This window comes from Capsicum annuum, chromosome 10 (assembly GCF_002878395.1).
Source record: "Capsicum annuum cultivar UCD-10X-F1 chromosome 10, UCD10Xv1.1, whole genome shotgun sequence".
NCBI classification, from domain to species: Eukaryota; Viridiplantae; Streptophyta; class Magnoliopsida; order Solanales; family Solanaceae; genus Capsicum; species Capsicum annuum.
Window position 1 is genome coordinate 184,670,842 of NC_061120.1, and position 18,562 is coordinate 184,689,403.

Sequence of the window (18,562 nt, forward strand, 5' to 3'; positions counted from 1 at the left end):
TACCTAAATTAGAAGCATTATTAGAGTCATAGCTAGGCATAAGGACACCTTTACCTTTGCTGCTAGCAATCAAAGTTGCATTCTCAGTAAAACTGTAGGTATGAACAAGTACTTCCTTGCCTTTAACACTAGATAAAGTTGTAACTTCACTTAAATCAGACACATAAGTCTAGAACATACTCTTCCTGCTCTCTATAGAGATAATCATAGGATAAGCTTTGTTAATAGATGGTGTAGAAGACATGTTTTTAAGGTCTAATTGCTTGACTGAGAATAAGACTCATTTAATACCATTAACAACTTCAAAGTGCTCAACATATTTCCTGGATTCAGTACAATTACAACTAAGAAAGGGTTTAAGAGCATCAAATTCTGCCCAAAACTCTTTTAGTTTGGAGAAATAGGCAGAGACAAAAGAGATGCCTTGAGCTAAAGTGGCAATTTCTGTATGTAGCAAGAGAATTCGAGAGCTATATAAGCACTCGAGGCATGCACCAACTGCATAACAATTCAGTACTAACAAAGTTTCTAATCGATGATAGAATAATTGTATTACACTTTTTTCATAATTTATGAAGAGATGAGGGAAAATTTTCCTTAGAATGTCTACCATCAACAAAACCTATAGTTTACTCTTTCCTAATAAGGTGATTCGCATAGTACTACTCCAAAATGTATAATTCTCCGGTCATGTTAGCTTAACATAGATTAATGAGCTATCTGGAGAGTTAGACAATTGTAGGAACAAAGGATGATGCTGATCCATGATTTGCATTGTAATTGGAGTTTCAGCCTTACTAACAAGTCCACCTTCATATGTCGCCATGAATGAAAGTTGCACAGCTCAAAACTAACCACTTGTTAGAGTAAGCAGTAGGTGTTCGACCTAAATCGGCTTAAACTGAAAAAGAAAGAAATAAACCAAAGAATTCTATAAAAATTTGAAATCGAGAAGGAGAACCAAAAACTCAAACGAGAGAAAGCTTGGCGATCAATTGCACAAATTCTGATACCATGATGAATTATGAACTATATGCTCATAGAGTTAGCTCAAAAAAGATAATAAAGAGAATTGTCGAGAGAAATATTAACTACTTTGATATTTCTTTATATGAAGTCAATGAAACAATACTTGTACACTGCTATTTATTGACTAATTTTCAGTGCTAATATATTACTCAAGCGTACACTACAAGCTATCAATCTACTTAAACAATATTGTTAATTTAGCTATGTACAACTGATATTTCAGTTGTCACTCCTGTGAGTGCTTAACTAACTCCATATAGCTAACTACAGTAACTAACTACCACTGTTAATTAGCTTCAACATCTACTTTCAAGTTTCCAACTCATAAAAATAATCTCCTAAATTCAACGAAAGATGGTAAAAGAACTCAAAAAATTTGGACAAAAAAATAGATATTATATCAAAAAAAATTGTCAAAAAAGAAACTAGAAAGTAAAAGAAGATGGATGTTATAATAAGATTGAATCTAGAGACATGTAGATTTGAATTTTGAGTCGCGAACAAAATCTTATTTGGATGACTTCTCTCATTTGTTTCATTGTTGCTCTTGCTATTATTGTTGCTGCTTAAAAATTTTATAACCATTTTGTTAACTAAGGGAGTTTTCGTTTCACAATTTTTTATTCTTCATATTAAAGAAGTTTTTTCAAATTTTGTTATTTTTTTTGTGATTGATTATTTTTACATTGCCATATTTATTTTGTTGTGTGTTATAACTGCGACATATTTCAATTTCTACTTGTCGTTGAGATTTCTTATTGGTTTAAAAGATTGATGAAGATTTAGAATGATATCTATTTCATTTCTATATTTATCGAGCAAGTATAGTGCTTTTTTTTTTTCCAGAGAACCAAGAAATGTACCTACTTTTTTAGTTTATTTATTTCATTGAACTTGAAGCCAATAACCAAAAACAATTGTTCAATGACCAAAATACTAAGCATGAATTTAAAGCACTCAAGTTTTTTTGAACATTTTTTCTTTGATGACTTAGAGCCTATTGGTAGAGTAGTGTACACAATAGAATATATATTCTTCATAATTGTTTTACAATAATAATTTGAGAATTATCTACTTTTAAAACAAATAATCTTCCCGAGCAAATTTCTAAGGAAGATCTATAATTTATCTTTCTATCGTCTTATAAGATTGAGTGTCCAATTTTTTCGAATATTAAAATCAAAAAGACTCTTCTCATATTCTAGATACTGACCATCTAATACCATATGCAGTCTATCCTTATAATCTCCTTTTTCTTGGACCGTTTTTATCACATTTTCAATTGTAAAGCCAGTCTTAACTTCCAAGACAAACGTCTCCGCCTTATATGTCCTAATAATGATTGGATAAACTTCATCTGCCCTATAACCTCCATGAAGACACAAGCTAAGATGAAGGGTAGACTCCTTTTGAACATTGTAATCAGCAAGTGTTCGACTATCCTCAAATTGTTTTCCAGCAAATATTAACTTTTGTTGATCCGGAGAAATTCCTTCTTTGTCTTGAATCTTGGCTTTGACATTCTCAATGATGTTGGAACTCTCGACATCAAGAGTAATGGTCTTTCCGTCGAGTATCTTAACAAAGATTTGCATCTGTAATTGCATACAAAGAGAAAGTATCGAATATATAGAAAATTATTATTTATATATACTCCCGAATCCCAAAATAGTTAATAAGCATTTGAACTAAATCACGATTATTGCATAGTTAAACAATTATAAATCTTGTGACGTTCCAACTGATCTTAACAAAAAATTGAAATCTATCATTCTGACATCGTATAAGATGGAGTGTCCAGTTTTTCCGAATGTGATAATCGCAAAGACAATTCTCATTTTCTAGATGTCAACCATCTAATAACATGTGTAGTCTATCCTTATAAGGTTCTTTTTCTTGAACCGTTTTTATTAATAATCATAATGATTGGATAAACTTCATTTTCCCTATAACCTCCACGAAGACGCAAGACAAGATGTAGGGTGGATTCCTTTTGAAAATTCACATATGAAGTAATCAAGGACATAATAAATCGCTTTGAAAACCATTACATAACATATGTGAAACAAACATATTATCCAACATAATTTCATTCATATAACACATTCTGGGATTTAAGCATTGCATTTTTCTTCTTTTTTTAGAGAAAATTGAAGTAAAACAACTATACTATCTACATATCCTTCTTCATGCATAATTCACACATGAACTAAAAAATTTGATGAATTCTTCGGTTTTTGGAAAACAATTGTTCTACATTGAATTCGTCTATTTTTTTTAATGTAATGTTTAAGTATATAAATTTTATTTTACAAATTAAAGGAATTAAACGTTCTAATTTAGAAGAAAATAAACAGTAAATTATCATACTTCGAATTTCACAATTTTTTCCAAGTTGAAGGGGATAAAAGGAAACAAATTAAAATTAAAAATAGCAAAAGAAGAACTTACCTTAAAATATTCTGTAAATGAAGAGAGAGAGATTGTTTATGAACTAAAGAGGAAAAAAATTAGGACACTTGAAAGTTAAGGGTGGAAGAGTCATTAAATAGGAGATGCTTCCTAAGAAATTGTTAAATTAGAGATTAGTAGAAAAACTCGCAATTAATCTATATCTAGAATTTTTTAATCTCCAAAGACAAAACTGTCTTTTCACTATTTTTTTAAATTTATTATTTAATTATCTTTTATTATATTAACTAGACTTCCTAAAATATATGGTAGGAAAATTAATTAATATTTTACTTTCTACTAGACTTTTTAAAATATATGGAACCCTAAAAAATATGGTAGGAGAATTAATTAATATTTTTCTTTCTACTGTTTAATTAGAAAAATACTCCTAAAATACAACTCTATTAAGGAAATACTTTTATAAATATTGAGATGTACGTTAAACTAGAGAACAAACCAATTTGTCTATCGGGAGAATATAATTGATGCTCATCTAACTTGATTCGATTGCATGTCTAGATGGTGGATGCTTAATTTACAGGTCGTAGATGAATATCGGTTGGCTTTGAAGAATTTTTTGTGTAAAGGTTAGGTTTAATTGTATTGTTTTGATATCTTTATTATCTTATTATTTTATTTTAATTTATGGATGCTAGATGAATGTGGGTCGTCTTTGAATTTTTTTTAGGTAAAGGTTAGGTTTAATTGTATTATCGTAATATCTCTATTAGTTTATTATTTTGTTGTAGTTTACAGTTCATAAATGAATCTTGATCGGCTTTGAGAAATTTTTGTGCGTAAAATTTAAGTTTAATTATATTGTTTTGATATCACTTTTATCGTATTATTTTGTTGCAGTTACAAGTGATAGATAAATTTTAGTCAACTTTGAGAATTTTTTGGGGATAATACTCACAAAAATATCTGAACTTTGACTGAATTTTCAATTGAGCATACTGAACTTTGCGGGGGTCCTATTACCCCCTAAACTTTTTAAAGTGAATCTCCCCCCTCCCCCCTGAAACTCTTTACCCAGTTTCGACGGCTGACGGTGTAATTTTTACGCCAATCTCATTTTTACATGTGTATTGGCGCGTGTAATACACACGCCAACCTCATATTTACACGTGTCCAAGTGGGCAGATATATGCCATTAAAATACGGGAAAAAAAAGTCTAGGGGGATAATAGAACCCCCACAAAGTTCAGTATGCTCAACTGAAAATTCGATCAAAGTTCAGGTATTTTTGTGAGTATTATCCCAAATTTTTTTACGTAAAGGTTAGATTTAGTTGTTTTATTTTGATATCTCTATTATCGTATTATTTTGTTATTGTTTGCAAGTGGTAAATGAGTGTCAAATGACTTTGAGAAATTTTTTGTGTGTAAAAATTAGATTCAATTGTATTATTTTGATGTCTCTACCATTGTATTGTTTTGTTACAATTTACAGATGTTAGATGAATGTCGATAGATTTTTAAAAGTATTTTTACTAAATATTAGGTTTAATAAATAAATTATCCATCTTTACATACTCAAAAGATATTAAATTTAATTATTATATTCATCTTTGTTATTTAAATAAATATTCTATTTAATGTAATATTTAAACTCATTAAAGTGAGGTACACGCGCAAGGTGTGTACACCTGAACTAGTTAAGTATATAAACAAATAAAATAAATAATTTTTGCTTTATATATTTTCTCATGAAGTAAATTAAATGAGTTAACAATAGTATAAGAATTTTATTTGACGCTAGTGAACCGCTACTTCTAAACCGATCATTAAGGTCATTCAGTCAATTCTCTCAACGACTCAACTATCGATGGATCAAAATATGTTGTTTGTGATCATGTGAAAGGTGTGGCAATGGATATGCCAAACATATAATACTAATTTTTGCACCAAAGAGTGTGACCTAGTGGTCAATGAAGTGAGTTGAGAACCTTCAAGCTCAAATCCCAACAGATGCAAAAAAAAAAAAAAAAAACACTAGGTGATTCTTTCCATCTGCCCTAGACATTGTGGACAGAGTTACCTTGTATCTGTTTCTAGTGGAAGGTGGCAGATATCTCGTGAATATAGTCGAGGTGTACAAAAATTAGCTCAAACACCACGATTATAAAAAAAAGTACTAATTTTGAATCGAATACTTTAGATGCTAAAGATACTTTTCACTACAAGAAAATGGTTAAATTGTGATGGAACATTTCTGTCACAATTTGTGACAAAATTTTGATAAATTTATGACGGATTATTTTTGTACAAATATAAAGTTTTTAATTTTTTTATTTTCACATAAAAATTCAAAGAGGTTTTGTGACAATTTTTGACAAATTTAAATATAATTTTTGTGACAGATATATTTTTGTCACAAATTAAAATTGATGTGAAAAAATAATAACTTTCTGTCACAAATCCGTTACTAAATTTGTGACAGATTGAACATTCCATCACAATAATTTTTTTTTAAAAAATAACTAATATAATAAAAAATTGTGACGAATTTATTCCGTCATAATAAAAAATAAATATATTTATATATATTTTTGACAGATTTATTTCCGTCAAAATCAGAAATGAGCGATTTCCCTCTAAAAAAGAAATATATTTATATATATTTTTGACAGATTTATTTCTGTCAAAATCAGAAATGGGCGATTTTCCTCTAAAAATTTTTAACGTTTTTGATTTTCCTTAAGTTTATTTTTACATCTTTTTCAGTTTCCCTTCAAACCCTTCATTTTCATTTCAATTTCTTCACAGTGCTAGTTTTCCTCAAACCCTTCACTTTCTTCTCAATTTCTTCATTGTGCACAAGAAATCGAATTAACTAAGTGAGTTTGCTTTTAGGTACGGGAGCTGAAAACTTGCTAAAGGTCGATTTTATTGTGTCTTCATCGAACAGGTAAGTGTTGACAATTGTGGTGATAGTTTATAGATGTAGATTATCTGTGGTGATTGCAAATACACCCAATGCTGATTATAATGGATGTATTGTAAAATTCTGGCTCCGACACTCTATATATGTATTGATTTCATGAATCATAAGGTACTGTTTTCTCAATCAACATAAACTTGGCAAAAAATAGATTATAATGGATGTATCCTTGTAGAGAAAACAACGAATTTGGGTCAAGGTTAATTTTAACTTGTATTCTTACCCAAGGGTGTCAAGTTGGGGTTGTCTCGAACTGACCCAACCCCTGTAGTTTTACATTAGGTTTGGTACTTGACAGGAGCCCTTCAAGCATGGTTGCAGTGTAGTATTTTAAGTGTGATTGCAATGTTTATGGACATAAAAATTAGTATATTCAACTTCAACTAATTTGATTGTTGTAATACCTAGTCTAAGTTTGAGGTAGTGGATCTACTTATTTGCCGGGACTGGTCTGCCTTCCGTTAGTGTTGATAGTCAATAGATGTAGATTGTCCGTGTTGATTGCAAATGCACCCTGTGCTGATTATGACCTTGTTCTGTTCATCTTTGTGTTGTTTCATTCTTCACTTGTTTTGCTTTTTGCAATTGATTCTTTAGAAAAAGAACTCGGGTTGTTGTTGGTATTCTAGGTTGTGAACTAGTGATGACTCAAATGACCATAACCGCGATATAGCTTGTTTCTTTCATTGTTAACTCCATAAGAAGTTGGTTTCTGTCGTGTTTATATATTAATTCAATGAATTGAGGTGATTTCTTTATATATGGTTATTGTCGTGAAAGATGCACTACTGATATATGTGTATCGTGGCCAATGCTAGTGTTCGCTCCATTATAATATGTTTCATGCTAACTGGGAAGCTAATAAAAGAGCAAAAATATGGCTTAAGTTAAAGAAACTAGACTAATGTGAACTGATAAAATCTAGCTATGAGTCAACACTATAGGTATAATAGACCTTTAGCTTTCAAAAAATGGGAAGGAATAGAAATTCCACCAAAATATCTGTGATTCATATTTTGCAATCGAACACAAAAAATACAATAAGGAATCATCTTCCATACTTTCTTGATGGCTCTGCCAACTTTCTAACTATTCTAGCCTTTAACTGTTTCTTTAATGCCTTGAGGTATGATCCAACTTACATGCATGGATAAAAATATAGACCACATGTCTGTAGCTACTGGGCAATGTCAACAGATTCTGGATTCTGATAGCACATGTAACCTTCTGCCTATCATCTGAATTTTCCTTCTGCAGAGGTTGTTTTGTGTGAGACAAGCTTCTCTGAGAACTGTCCATGAGAAACATGCAACTTTTGTGGGAAGCTTGATATTTTAAGTAACTTTAGTATTGTTATCCGTATTAACAGAGTGATTTTAGGAAATAATTCATTCAGATAAAGTTTGTTAAGAATGTACTTAAGCTAATTAATGAGATATTTTGAATGGGTGAATATAAGAGAAACATCTGAAATATGTTAGGGGCAGTCTATATATACAAAACTATGACGATGATAAGTGTTATAAAGGAATACAAACTAGTTGAGATAAAGATTTGGTTGGTATATTTATGTTTGATTTGGTACTGGTCAGGAGTTTGTTTAGTTTTGTTGGAGATTAATGTGTGTTTAGGAGTGACTGGTGGGTGATGTTTAGAGAACTTTTAGTTCCAGAAACCCCTTCTTTGCTTTTATGACTGAGAAATCTATCTAAGGCCAACTTTTTAGGACTAAGAACAACGTCCAGAACTCAGGGGTAATGGGTTCACCCATTTCTAATTTTAGAAACCCTTAATTGTCCTAAAAGAAATTCAGTGGTATTTACTTTGTCAAAAGATGTTTGTGGTATTAGAACGAAAATGTGCCTAAAATGGAGCAATTACAACTTACTGAGGATATGACCCTAGATAGAAAGGTCTGGAGGACGCGAATTAGGATATAAGGCTAGTGACATTTTTGTTCGTTAGTGTAGGGTATTACTTTGTATTCACTATTGTTTCTTGCTTAAGCTATGCAAAAAATAAAACTTGAGTTATGAAGGCTAAAAGTTTCTTTGACTTTATCTCTGATTTTAATGTTGAACTTTTTTTCCAGGCAATCGAAATGGGCCGTGAACCAAATTCATGGAAGATATTTAAGAAGTTGCACCAAAAAAAGGATGACAGTTTTGTTGATGCCAAGTCGAAGAGCATTAATGTAAGTTTTCTAATAAGCTTCTCATTCTTTATATCTTGAAAGCATGAGAGCAATATTACTCTCATGAAGTAGTGAAGCCGTGTGGGGTCAATTTTGATTCACTACACTTGTTGTAATCTTGTACTCTTAAGAATCTGGTTCTGTTGAAATCTTGAAGTCTAGTGAAGCCGTGTGTGGCCTATTTCGATTCACTAGCATTGTTGTTGACATCTTGTTATTCTTGTTGTGGTCTACTTCTTGTGTTTGAACTTGATCCTGTATCAATACTTCTATGGTCTATCTTTTGGTTTCTTCTAGCTTTTCTACTTGAGGAGAGAGACTTTGATAACTGTTGTTGAACTGTAACGCACGAATTAATTCATGGAGTTTAACACATTCATCAAATCACAATGCCGCTATTTGTTTCTGAATTCTTTAATGGACTTTACTTCTGCTATATTTATGTCATTCTCTTTTTCCCCTTTTTGCTATGTTCCTCCCACTGCTCTTGAGTTTTGCCCAAACCAAAATGTCCAATCTAGAAATACAACACATTGATGGATTTTAGTTTCTTTTCTTTGTTCGTCTAGTCTAGTCTTCAAGTTGGTTAACTAATACAGTATTTATTATTTCAACAAGTCACTTTCTTTATTGAAAAAAGCTGAAATTGTTGAGCGTAAATAGAGGAACAACAAGCTTTTAGAATAGTCATAGGAAAATAAAAATCAAAGCACATTCCATACAAAACACTATGACAGACAAATGATAATATATAGATTATGGAATATAGAGATTCTCATTGATAATAGACAACAACTTTATGTAGTTACTGACAGTATAAGTGATATTGGTATATATGTATATTGTTAAAGCTGCGTTTACAACTATTAAAATGTACAAGATTCTTACCGCAGATATCATAAAGCACAGATAAATGCTACAAGGATCAGTGATAAACTAGCTAAGTATACGAACCTTTTTACTATTAGACCTGTAAAAAGTACTCATTATACTTATACAAGGATCAGTGATAGCTTATGCTATAAGGATCAGTGAGTAATCTACGTCTATGCAATTTTAATTTTTTTAAATTGGTCAAAAGTGAACATGTTCTATTCTAAATTTAATCCTTCCTTTTGTAAGTTAAAAACACCAGACTTGGTACTCTTCTAAATTTATGTACCTATACATGATAAAACACTTTGTTAGCCTCGTCCTTTATAAGGTATCTCATTTCTGTATTTCTAAAATGCTTTTTGTCAAACAACTACATCTTATAAGCTTCAAGAATTAGAAAATTTTACTACGTCCGCCTGCTGAAAAAAGCCATACAAATTGGAGGCCTAACTTTGAGTAAAGCAAGTAGTGTGATTAAAGAATCCATAATCCATCATCACAAACCAATCCATTAGCCATGCTTTGCTGAGAGTGATCTAGAGGTCAAAACTGTGGCTGTTGAAATGGAAAATAACCTGATGGCCTCTTCTCTGCAAGTTCTGTCTTCTGCACTCTTTAGGAACACTAGTCTGACTGTTTTTTTTGTTCTGCCTACTACTATTTTTTGTTTTCATACTATTTTTGTTGGCTGATTATTTGTATTTTTTAGGATAAAATGGAGGTTGTCATAGCTACTGTTCTTTCAGGATCAACAGATGATTCATCAGAAGATCAAAAGCTCGATATAAATTGAATGTACTTTGATGTTGTGGGTGGAGCAAAAAAATAATGTGTGTATGAATTGGGCTCTCAAGCTTCAACCTTGTATAAAGATACGACATGCAATTTGCTGTAGTGTCCGATCATGTTGCCGAAGAGCACATCAAAATACTTGAGAAAGAGGTGTCATATATGAGAGAAAATCAAGAGAGAGTTCTTCAAGAGTGTGTAGAGTTGGAGGTGCAACAACAAGTAGAGCAAGAGGTTTTCCGTTTGAGGCAACAAAGTGATGATCGATTCAAATCTTTGGAGGAGCAATGGTCTCGCATGATGAGCAATATGACATTATCTTCTTACTCATTTAGTAATCCTACTCTCCCTAATAGGGACTCATCTAATGCTTAAGTGTTTAATATTTTGAGACTTTAGTTACTTGAAGTGTCGACTTGAACATTGTCACACTTTTTTGGATAGTTATATGCTTTAAATTTTAAACATTGGTAGACTTTTGCTTATTGAAGTTGTGATTTTGCATGTTTTAATTAACTTAAGGCTTTTTTATTATAAATCTTGTATTAACTTAAGGCTTTTGTAATTATTATTTATTAAAATTAAAAATTTAAATAAATTTGTGAAAGATTTAATTCGTTACAATATATCCTAAATCTGTTACTAATATTGATAAAGAGAGTCATATTGTGACTGAATTAGTCTGTCACAAATTATTTGTAACGAAATATATTGTCACAATTGTGGTGATTAGATTTGAAAATTTATTACGGAAACTATTCTGTCACTATTTTATAACAGGATATTCTGTCACAAATCTGTTATAAATTTGTGACGCAATTTAAGTCAAATTTAAGGATTTATATTGTGAAGGACGATCTGTCTCAGTTCTGTCACAATAATTTTGTGACGGAACATAAATCCGTCACAATGATTTTATGACCAAAGGTTCTGAGACGTACGATTTTCCGTCACAAATCCATCACAATCAATGATTTGTGACTAAAATTTCTGTCACAATTTAACCATCTTCTTGTAGTGAATTTGTTGATCCTGCTTTAACCGTCCTTATAGAACAAATTAAAGTACAAAAAACCTTTAAGGATAATGTAAATTTGACCCTATCAAGCATAAGTACTTAACGAGGAAATAATATATGTCCTACAAAGATTTTCACATATTCTATTAATCTCCCGTTAAAAGGACCGTACATAACTAAAGATCAACCTTCCCACGGAAAACAACAAATCGTTGTTAGAACACCTTATGCTGTCTTATCTATTTCTTTTCGTTTCATATTAATTGTCATGTTACCCTCTTGAAAATTAGATTATGTGAACTACGATCAATATCTTAAAATGATTTTTCTCTCAAAGTGACATAAGAAAAGTTAAACTTTAATCTTAAAATAATGAGTAGATTCAATCCAATTTAACTTCTAAAATTAGTTAAATTATTATTTTGAAACCTAGAGAGAATTATTAAATTATCATTAAGTATTACTACTATATGTGCTACATAAAAAGGGATAAGTTATTGTACTAAAGATCCAGCTATGTGCAGGGTTCGTGGAACGGCCCGACCGTAAGGGTATTATACGCAATCTTACCTTCCATTTCTACCAGAGGCTATTTCCAAAGTTTGAATCCATGATCTCTTGGTCACGTGACAACAACTTTACTAGTTGCTCCAAATCTTCCCTTCATATGTGCTACAATGGATTAATGTAATTCTTCTAAAGCCATTCTCAGATGGTAAAATTGCAAATGAATTGATAATTATTGCTGAGTTTTAGTTTTGATTCTCACATATAATATACTGTTTATCACATTAACTTTCGATTAGGAGTTTCTTTCATCCATATAATTCACCTCAGTTTAGTTTAGGACATTTAACTTTTGATTAGGAGTTTCTTTCAGTCTGTATAATTCACCTTAGTTTAGCACGCCTAGCTTTTGATTAGGAGTTTCTTTCATTCTCATATAATTCTCCTGAACTTCTTCAGATAGTTGTTTGTGTATATATTTAATTTAATTTTTCGAAACACAAGGCAAAGTTTCCACCATCAAAGTAACAAGCGTTAAACTTTAGAATGAGCACACTTATCGTTGTAGGTATTGTCTCAAAACAAAACTCAAAACAATCTCTAAGTCTTGTAAACATATTGTCCAACATAAAAGAGACTTGGATTGAATAGTGATCAGAGCCGTCAAACTATATAATTTAAACGGAGATCGATCTTACTTGTTATCTCTACTCGTAACTCCTATATTATCACTTCTTGCATCCGTTAGAATTGTTAATCTTCGTGATGTTTTAGTGAATTCCCTGTAAAACAAATGCAAACGCATAAACCAAATTGGTTCGTTAATGATAGGTCCTCACACCACCAACAATGATAAATATCAAATAAATTTTCCTAAAGTCGAAGTACAAGATATCACAATTACGAAAGTTAAAAGCATACCTAAATGGTTCATCACCAAGTTGCTTTGTCGCACCATTGATATCTCGATAAATCACATGATTAAGCATATCTGAAATTTTAATGCCTGACATATTGGACAAATCCATGTATAACTCTTCATAGGAATCCAACAATGATAAATCCAGTGTCCTTCCTACATCTTCTGATTCTATGAAAACTTCACAGTGTCCCATCTCCAAATTTTTCTCAGATTGAAATGATTCACATGGTAAGTGGTCTGGTAGACTGCAGTGATCAAATGAAGTACCCGATTCCTCAGATATATTACCTTTTTTATATCCATGCCCATGTAAAGAACTATTCACTGCACGAATAGGAGAACCAGTATCTCCTGAACTGCTTTGAGAGATTTGTTGTTCAGTCCGTATGAGTTGACCAAAAAGTTTAAATTGTGGTACTTTCTCACAATCAGATTTATTCATAGTTTGGGAGGAGCCTCCAAGGGTTAGCAGACAAGATATATCATCACTGATACTTGGATTGGGAATCGTTGTACTATTAGAGGTTCTAGGGGATGCAATAACATGATGAGGTGGTGGAAAACCAACATGCGACAGACTTGAGTAAAGCCTATCGAGGTGGAGGTCTGGTAATGATAAATTATATTGAGCATGCCTGGCTCCCTGCATCCCAACATGGGTGTCATTAGGAAGACAATTAAAGAAATCACTGGGCCTAATAAGGCCAGGCATAGGAAGATGAGGAAAATCTGAACGTTGAGGTAATTGAAAAGGGGGTGCATAGGGATTAAAGTGGATGGTGGACATGTTTGAGACTAATTCCACAAGCCATGGGTTGACACATTTCACATTTTGAAGCAAATCAGGCTCGTCCCATGTCACCTGCAGCAATACACCTCTAGTCAGAGATAATATTATCTATATCTATATCTATTATCATCTTTTCACTATTATTTTTAATTTATTATTACTTAATTATTTTTTATTATATTAACTAAACTTCCTAAAATATATGGTAGGAGAATTAATTAATATTTTCCTTTCTACTAGACTTCGTAAAATATATAGGACTCCTAAAATATATGATAGGAGAATTAATTAATATTTTTCTTTCTACTGTTCAATTAGAAAAATACTCCTAAAATAGGACTCTATTAAGGAAATACTTCTGTAAATATTGAGATGTACGTTAAACTAGAGAACAAATCGGTTTGCGTACTGGAGAATATGATTGATGCTCATCTAACTTGATTCGATTGCACGTCTAGATTGTGGATGCTTGATTTTCTAATCCTCAACTTATTCACTGTTTTTATCAGCATAATAGAGTTTAACATATGTGTATATATATATCTTCTTTGTTTTCATTCAAAATTATTCTTTAGGATCAAAATATTTGCTCAGACGAGAATTAGTTGGATCAAAATCGAAATTTTGTTATCACTATTATATTTTTTTTATTGTTTACAGGTCGTAGATGAATTTCGGTTGGCTTTGAAGAATTTCTTGTGTAAAAGTTAGGTTTAATTGTATTATTTTGTTATCTTTATTATCTTATTATTTTATTTTAATTTACAGATGCTAGATGAATGTGGGTCGGCTTTGAAAAATTTTTTTTAGATAAAAGTTAGGTTTAATTATAGAGAAAATACCCAATTACCCCCCTTAACTATACCCAAAAAGGCTATGACACACCTCAACTTAAAGGGGGTCATATTACCCCCTGAACTAATTAAAAGTGTAATTTTGACACCCTTAGTGCCTATGTGGCACATACGTGGCACACACGTGTGCCTACGTGGACACTTCAGTGTGTTGTGCCACATATGTGCCACGTAAGCACTAAGGGTGTTAAAATTACACTTTTAAATAGTTCAGAGGTAATATGACCCCTTTTAAGTTGAGGTGTGCCATAGCCTTTTTGGATATATTTCAGGGGGTAATTGGTATTATTTATCATAATATTTGTATTAGTTTGTTATTTTATGGTAGTTTACAGTTCGTAGATGAATCTCGATCAACTTTGAGAAATTTTTGTGTGTAAAATTTAAGTTTAATTGTATTGTTTTGATATCACTTTTAACGTATTTTTTTGTTGCAGTATACAGGTGAATTTTTTTACGTAAAGGTTAGGTTTAGTTGTATTATTTTGATATCACCATTATCGTATTATTTTGTTATTGTTTACATGTGGTAGATGAGTGTCAGACGACTTTAAAAAAATTTTTGTGTGTAAAGATTAAATTTAATTGTATTATTTTGATGTCTCTTTCATTGTATTGTTTTATTGCAATTTAGAGATGGTAGATGAAAGTTGATCGACTTTTAAAAATATTTTTGGTAAAGGTTAGGTTTAATAAATAAATTCTCCGTCTTTATATACTTAAAAGTGATTAAATTTAATTATTATATTCATCTTTATTATTTAAATAAATATCCTATTTAATGTAATATTTGAACTCATTTACACGCGCAAGACGCGTAAACCTAAACTAGTTGGTTAAAAAGTCACAAGGATCGGACGGCTCAATATCATCATTGACTAAAGTCAAATATTTAATGTTACATCATAAATATTTTAAATATAATTTATGTATTTTCTCAAAATTCAACCTCTTTACTTTTTTTTTTTTTAAGAAAAGCTATAAAGTTATCCTTTTAAGAAAATTTATTCAAATATTTCTATGTGGATAAATAAAAATAATTAATTCAGAAAGTTGAATTTAAACAGTACATAAAATCGCCATACACAGGAAAAAGGAGAACAATTGTAGGATAAGAAAAAATTCAAAATCAACGGGTAGGTATATGAGAGATCAAAACTTAACCTAATTTGCTTACTCATTTGAATAACCAAACTTAAATCTAAAAAAAACATTTTTTCTATGTTAATTATTATATATTATATAAAATCAGATATCGTTTCTAGTCTTTTTAATATAAAAAAATTATAATTTTCTTATACAGTGACATAGAAGTGCATTTAATCTTCTTTCTATACTATCAAGTTTTTACTTCAATATCTCAAGTTACAATTGATTGTAGTTCTTTGGCCAAAGTTTCCATTACTAATCACTAAAAACATACTACTTATATGTACAAAATTATAATTAATAATAGAAAAATTCATTAGTTTCTTATATAGTCACGACATTAGTAAAGTGTATAATTTTTAAAATATTTAGTTAAATGACAATAAAATTTTATTTAATATTTTACAACTTTGAAATAAGCTACTTAAACTTATTGTATCTACCAATGATTTGTTAGAAGTGACAAGGTATTGTATTGTATTGCAACAAATAATAACTTATATTTTATTGTATTGAAACTTTCTCAAGTTATAAAACATAGTGACTTTTTGCGCAGAGTCATAAACTATAAATATGCACAAATGACTAATTATATACTCCCTCCTTTTAAAAAATGATTTGTTTTGATTTGACAGAAAGTTTAAGAAAAAAATATTTTTACATTTTATGGTCTTAAACTAAAGTTATATCAAATGTTTGTACTTATCATTTAATCTCGTGATCTCAAACATGACTGATGGAAAGTTGGAATTAAAATAATGTCATAAAAGAGAAAGTGAGCAATATTCTAAAAATGGACTAAAAAGAAAAGTTGGTGGGTGTAATAAAAATAAGAATTTTTAGCTCTTTGCTCATGGGATCTGAAGCAAACGGCCATACCTCCTACAAGGACAAGAATGTATGCATAGAACAAAGGTAAAAAAGTTATTTCAGAAGCAATAAATTTTTTTAACAAAAATGGTGAAAAAAGAAGTTAAAGAAAAATGAGATATTTGACACATATATCACATTATATTACCTGAAGAATCCTCCAGGGTGAATCTGGCCATCGATGGGGATCAGCAACCTGAACAGAAGATATAGTTCCCATGAACCAGCTCATCATTGAGTCTTCAGTTTCAAAAGGCATCTTGAACCTCATTCCTGAGCACCAAGGGATCTGCAACGCTGCCTTCACACGTGACGCCTTCACAAAGAACTCTGGATTGCTAGAGTGGGGATAAAAGGTAACCTCAAAGGGATATTTGCTTGCTGCAAGATTTGCAGCTTCAATAACTGATTCTGCCTTCACTTTCCCTTTGTTCATCAAGTTGATCTCAACATTTGAGTTTGTATTTTCATATCTCATCAATTTATTTTCATCATCCTTGAGCAAAGCTGAATACCCTCCGCGTGGTGGTATGGCTAAGTTATCAATAGGTGGAATAAAAAAGTTATCGATAGGTGGAATACATTGAAAAGGAGTTTCAGGTCCATTACCAATTCCTTTCTTTGCCCGGCGGATGCCTACACACAATTTCCCATTTTCAGACCTTAGAAACACAATGGAATCACCAGCAACGAGCTTTTTTTCATTCACAAAGTTACTCCAACCGGTCGTTAAAAGATGACGCCTTGGCTTTCCTCGAAAAATATGTCTAAATTCCCATGGCTTGCCATGAACATCCTTCACTGAGAGGTTCTGGACAGGAGGATCTGCAGCATAGTTCAAGAGAGGAAAGATGGTATCTGCACAATACTTGGGAACAGAAAAACCTCCACCATTATTCGCATCTGATTGCGTCAACGTTTTAGCAAATGAAGGGAATTTATCTGGGTTATCCAACCCAATTTTAGCAATTTCGTCATCAACAATTTGATCAACTTCATTATGACTAATAGGTGTCAACCTAATTTTGGCAAAAACTTCATCAGTTACTTGTTCTGCCATGTATGTAATAGCTGAGACTCTACAAGGAATGTATGATGGAATCCTAATATCATTCCTAAATTCCACATTTGCACAAGCATGCTCTGCGTGTCCTTGAGGAAAATAGAACACTATCGAATTAACTGCAGGCATTTTTACCATCGTACCAGCACAAGCATGCCACAATTGAGAATCTAAGCACTTCTCCTCTTCGTCTCTTGAATCCATAAAAGTAATCATCTTGAAGAATGATCACCTCCTTAATTCATCACCCTATAATTTATTTTTATAGCTGCAATGGAAAATGTTGTTATAACGTAAAATATAATTAACATTACGAAAAACAAAATAAACCAAACGAGAACGCTAAAGGTAAATAAAATTAAATTAAATTCAGCCCAAACCGGGAATAAAATTCATACCTTTCTATATATGAAACAATCGGTATTGAAGAAGTCAATTTCTTGACAATTTCATCCAAGAGAAAAAGGCATGAAATCTCAAAAAGTTTATTGAATTCCTGCAAATTTAACAAGAAAAAGAAATCAGACATTTGAATCATAAGATATAAGGAGAAAAACAGAATAAAAATTCCAAAATCTTAAAGTCAACACCTACTATGACTCATCTTTGAGTACAACCACAATTCTTTTAGCAAGAAAAAGAACCCAAACTCCAATTTCACTTATCCAAGAATTAACTTTGACACTCTTTTTTTGAGCAGCCACATAAAAATAGCAGCAACTCACTAACAATTCTCCTAAAAAAACACAAAAATCAAGGCTGAAAAGAAGGAAAAAAAGGAAAACAAGAAAGAGAACCCTAGAGAAAATAGGAAGAGGTGGAAAATAATAAAAATACTTGTCATCTGTATAAATATGTACTATTTACATGCATGTTGACATTTATCAATGTGTCAAAATATAGACGAAGTAGTTATTATTTATGGATTATTTTTATGGTTTTTGGTTGGCTGATAAAGCATTTACTACTATATTTATGACCTTTTTCGTCGGATCTGAAGAATCTACCGCAACAAGAAGGATACATTTCACAAAATATATTTCATAATTTTTCTTTATTTAAAAAGATGTGAAATAATATTTGTCTGAAAATCAGTGAATAATT

The 18,562-nt window shown here is 31.2% G+C and overlaps 1 protein-coding gene across 2 annotated transcripts; it reads right to left on the reverse strand.

The window, feature by feature from the left end:
* Nucleotides 1-2,043: 2,043 nt before the first annotated feature.
* Nucleotides 2,044-18,259, reverse strand: LOC107843346 (ubiquitin). 2 transcript variants are annotated; one of them, XM_016687586.2, is made up of 6 exons: nt 18,053-18,259; nt 17,857-17,954; nt 16,544-17,726; nt 12,732-13,594; nt 12,509-12,592; nt 2,044-2,624 (listed from the first exon to the last, which is right to left on the reverse strand). In XM_016687586.2, exons 3-6 carry the CDS (start codon nt 17,672-17,674, stop codon nt 2,495-2,497), a joined length of 2,208 nt encoding a protein of 735 aa, XP_016543072.2. In that variant the 5' UTR covers nt 17,675-17,726; nt 17,857-17,954; nt 18,053-18,259; the 3' UTR covers nt 2,044-2,494. The 2 variants fall into 2 exon arrangements, with proteins under 2 accessions (XP_016543072.2, XP_047254593.1); XM_047398637.1 differs by lacking the exons at nt 16,544-17,726; nt 17,857-17,954; nt 18,053-18,259 and having other exon boundaries at nt 12,732-12,785.
* Between the last annotated feature and the right edge of the window lie 303 nt (nt 18,260-18,562).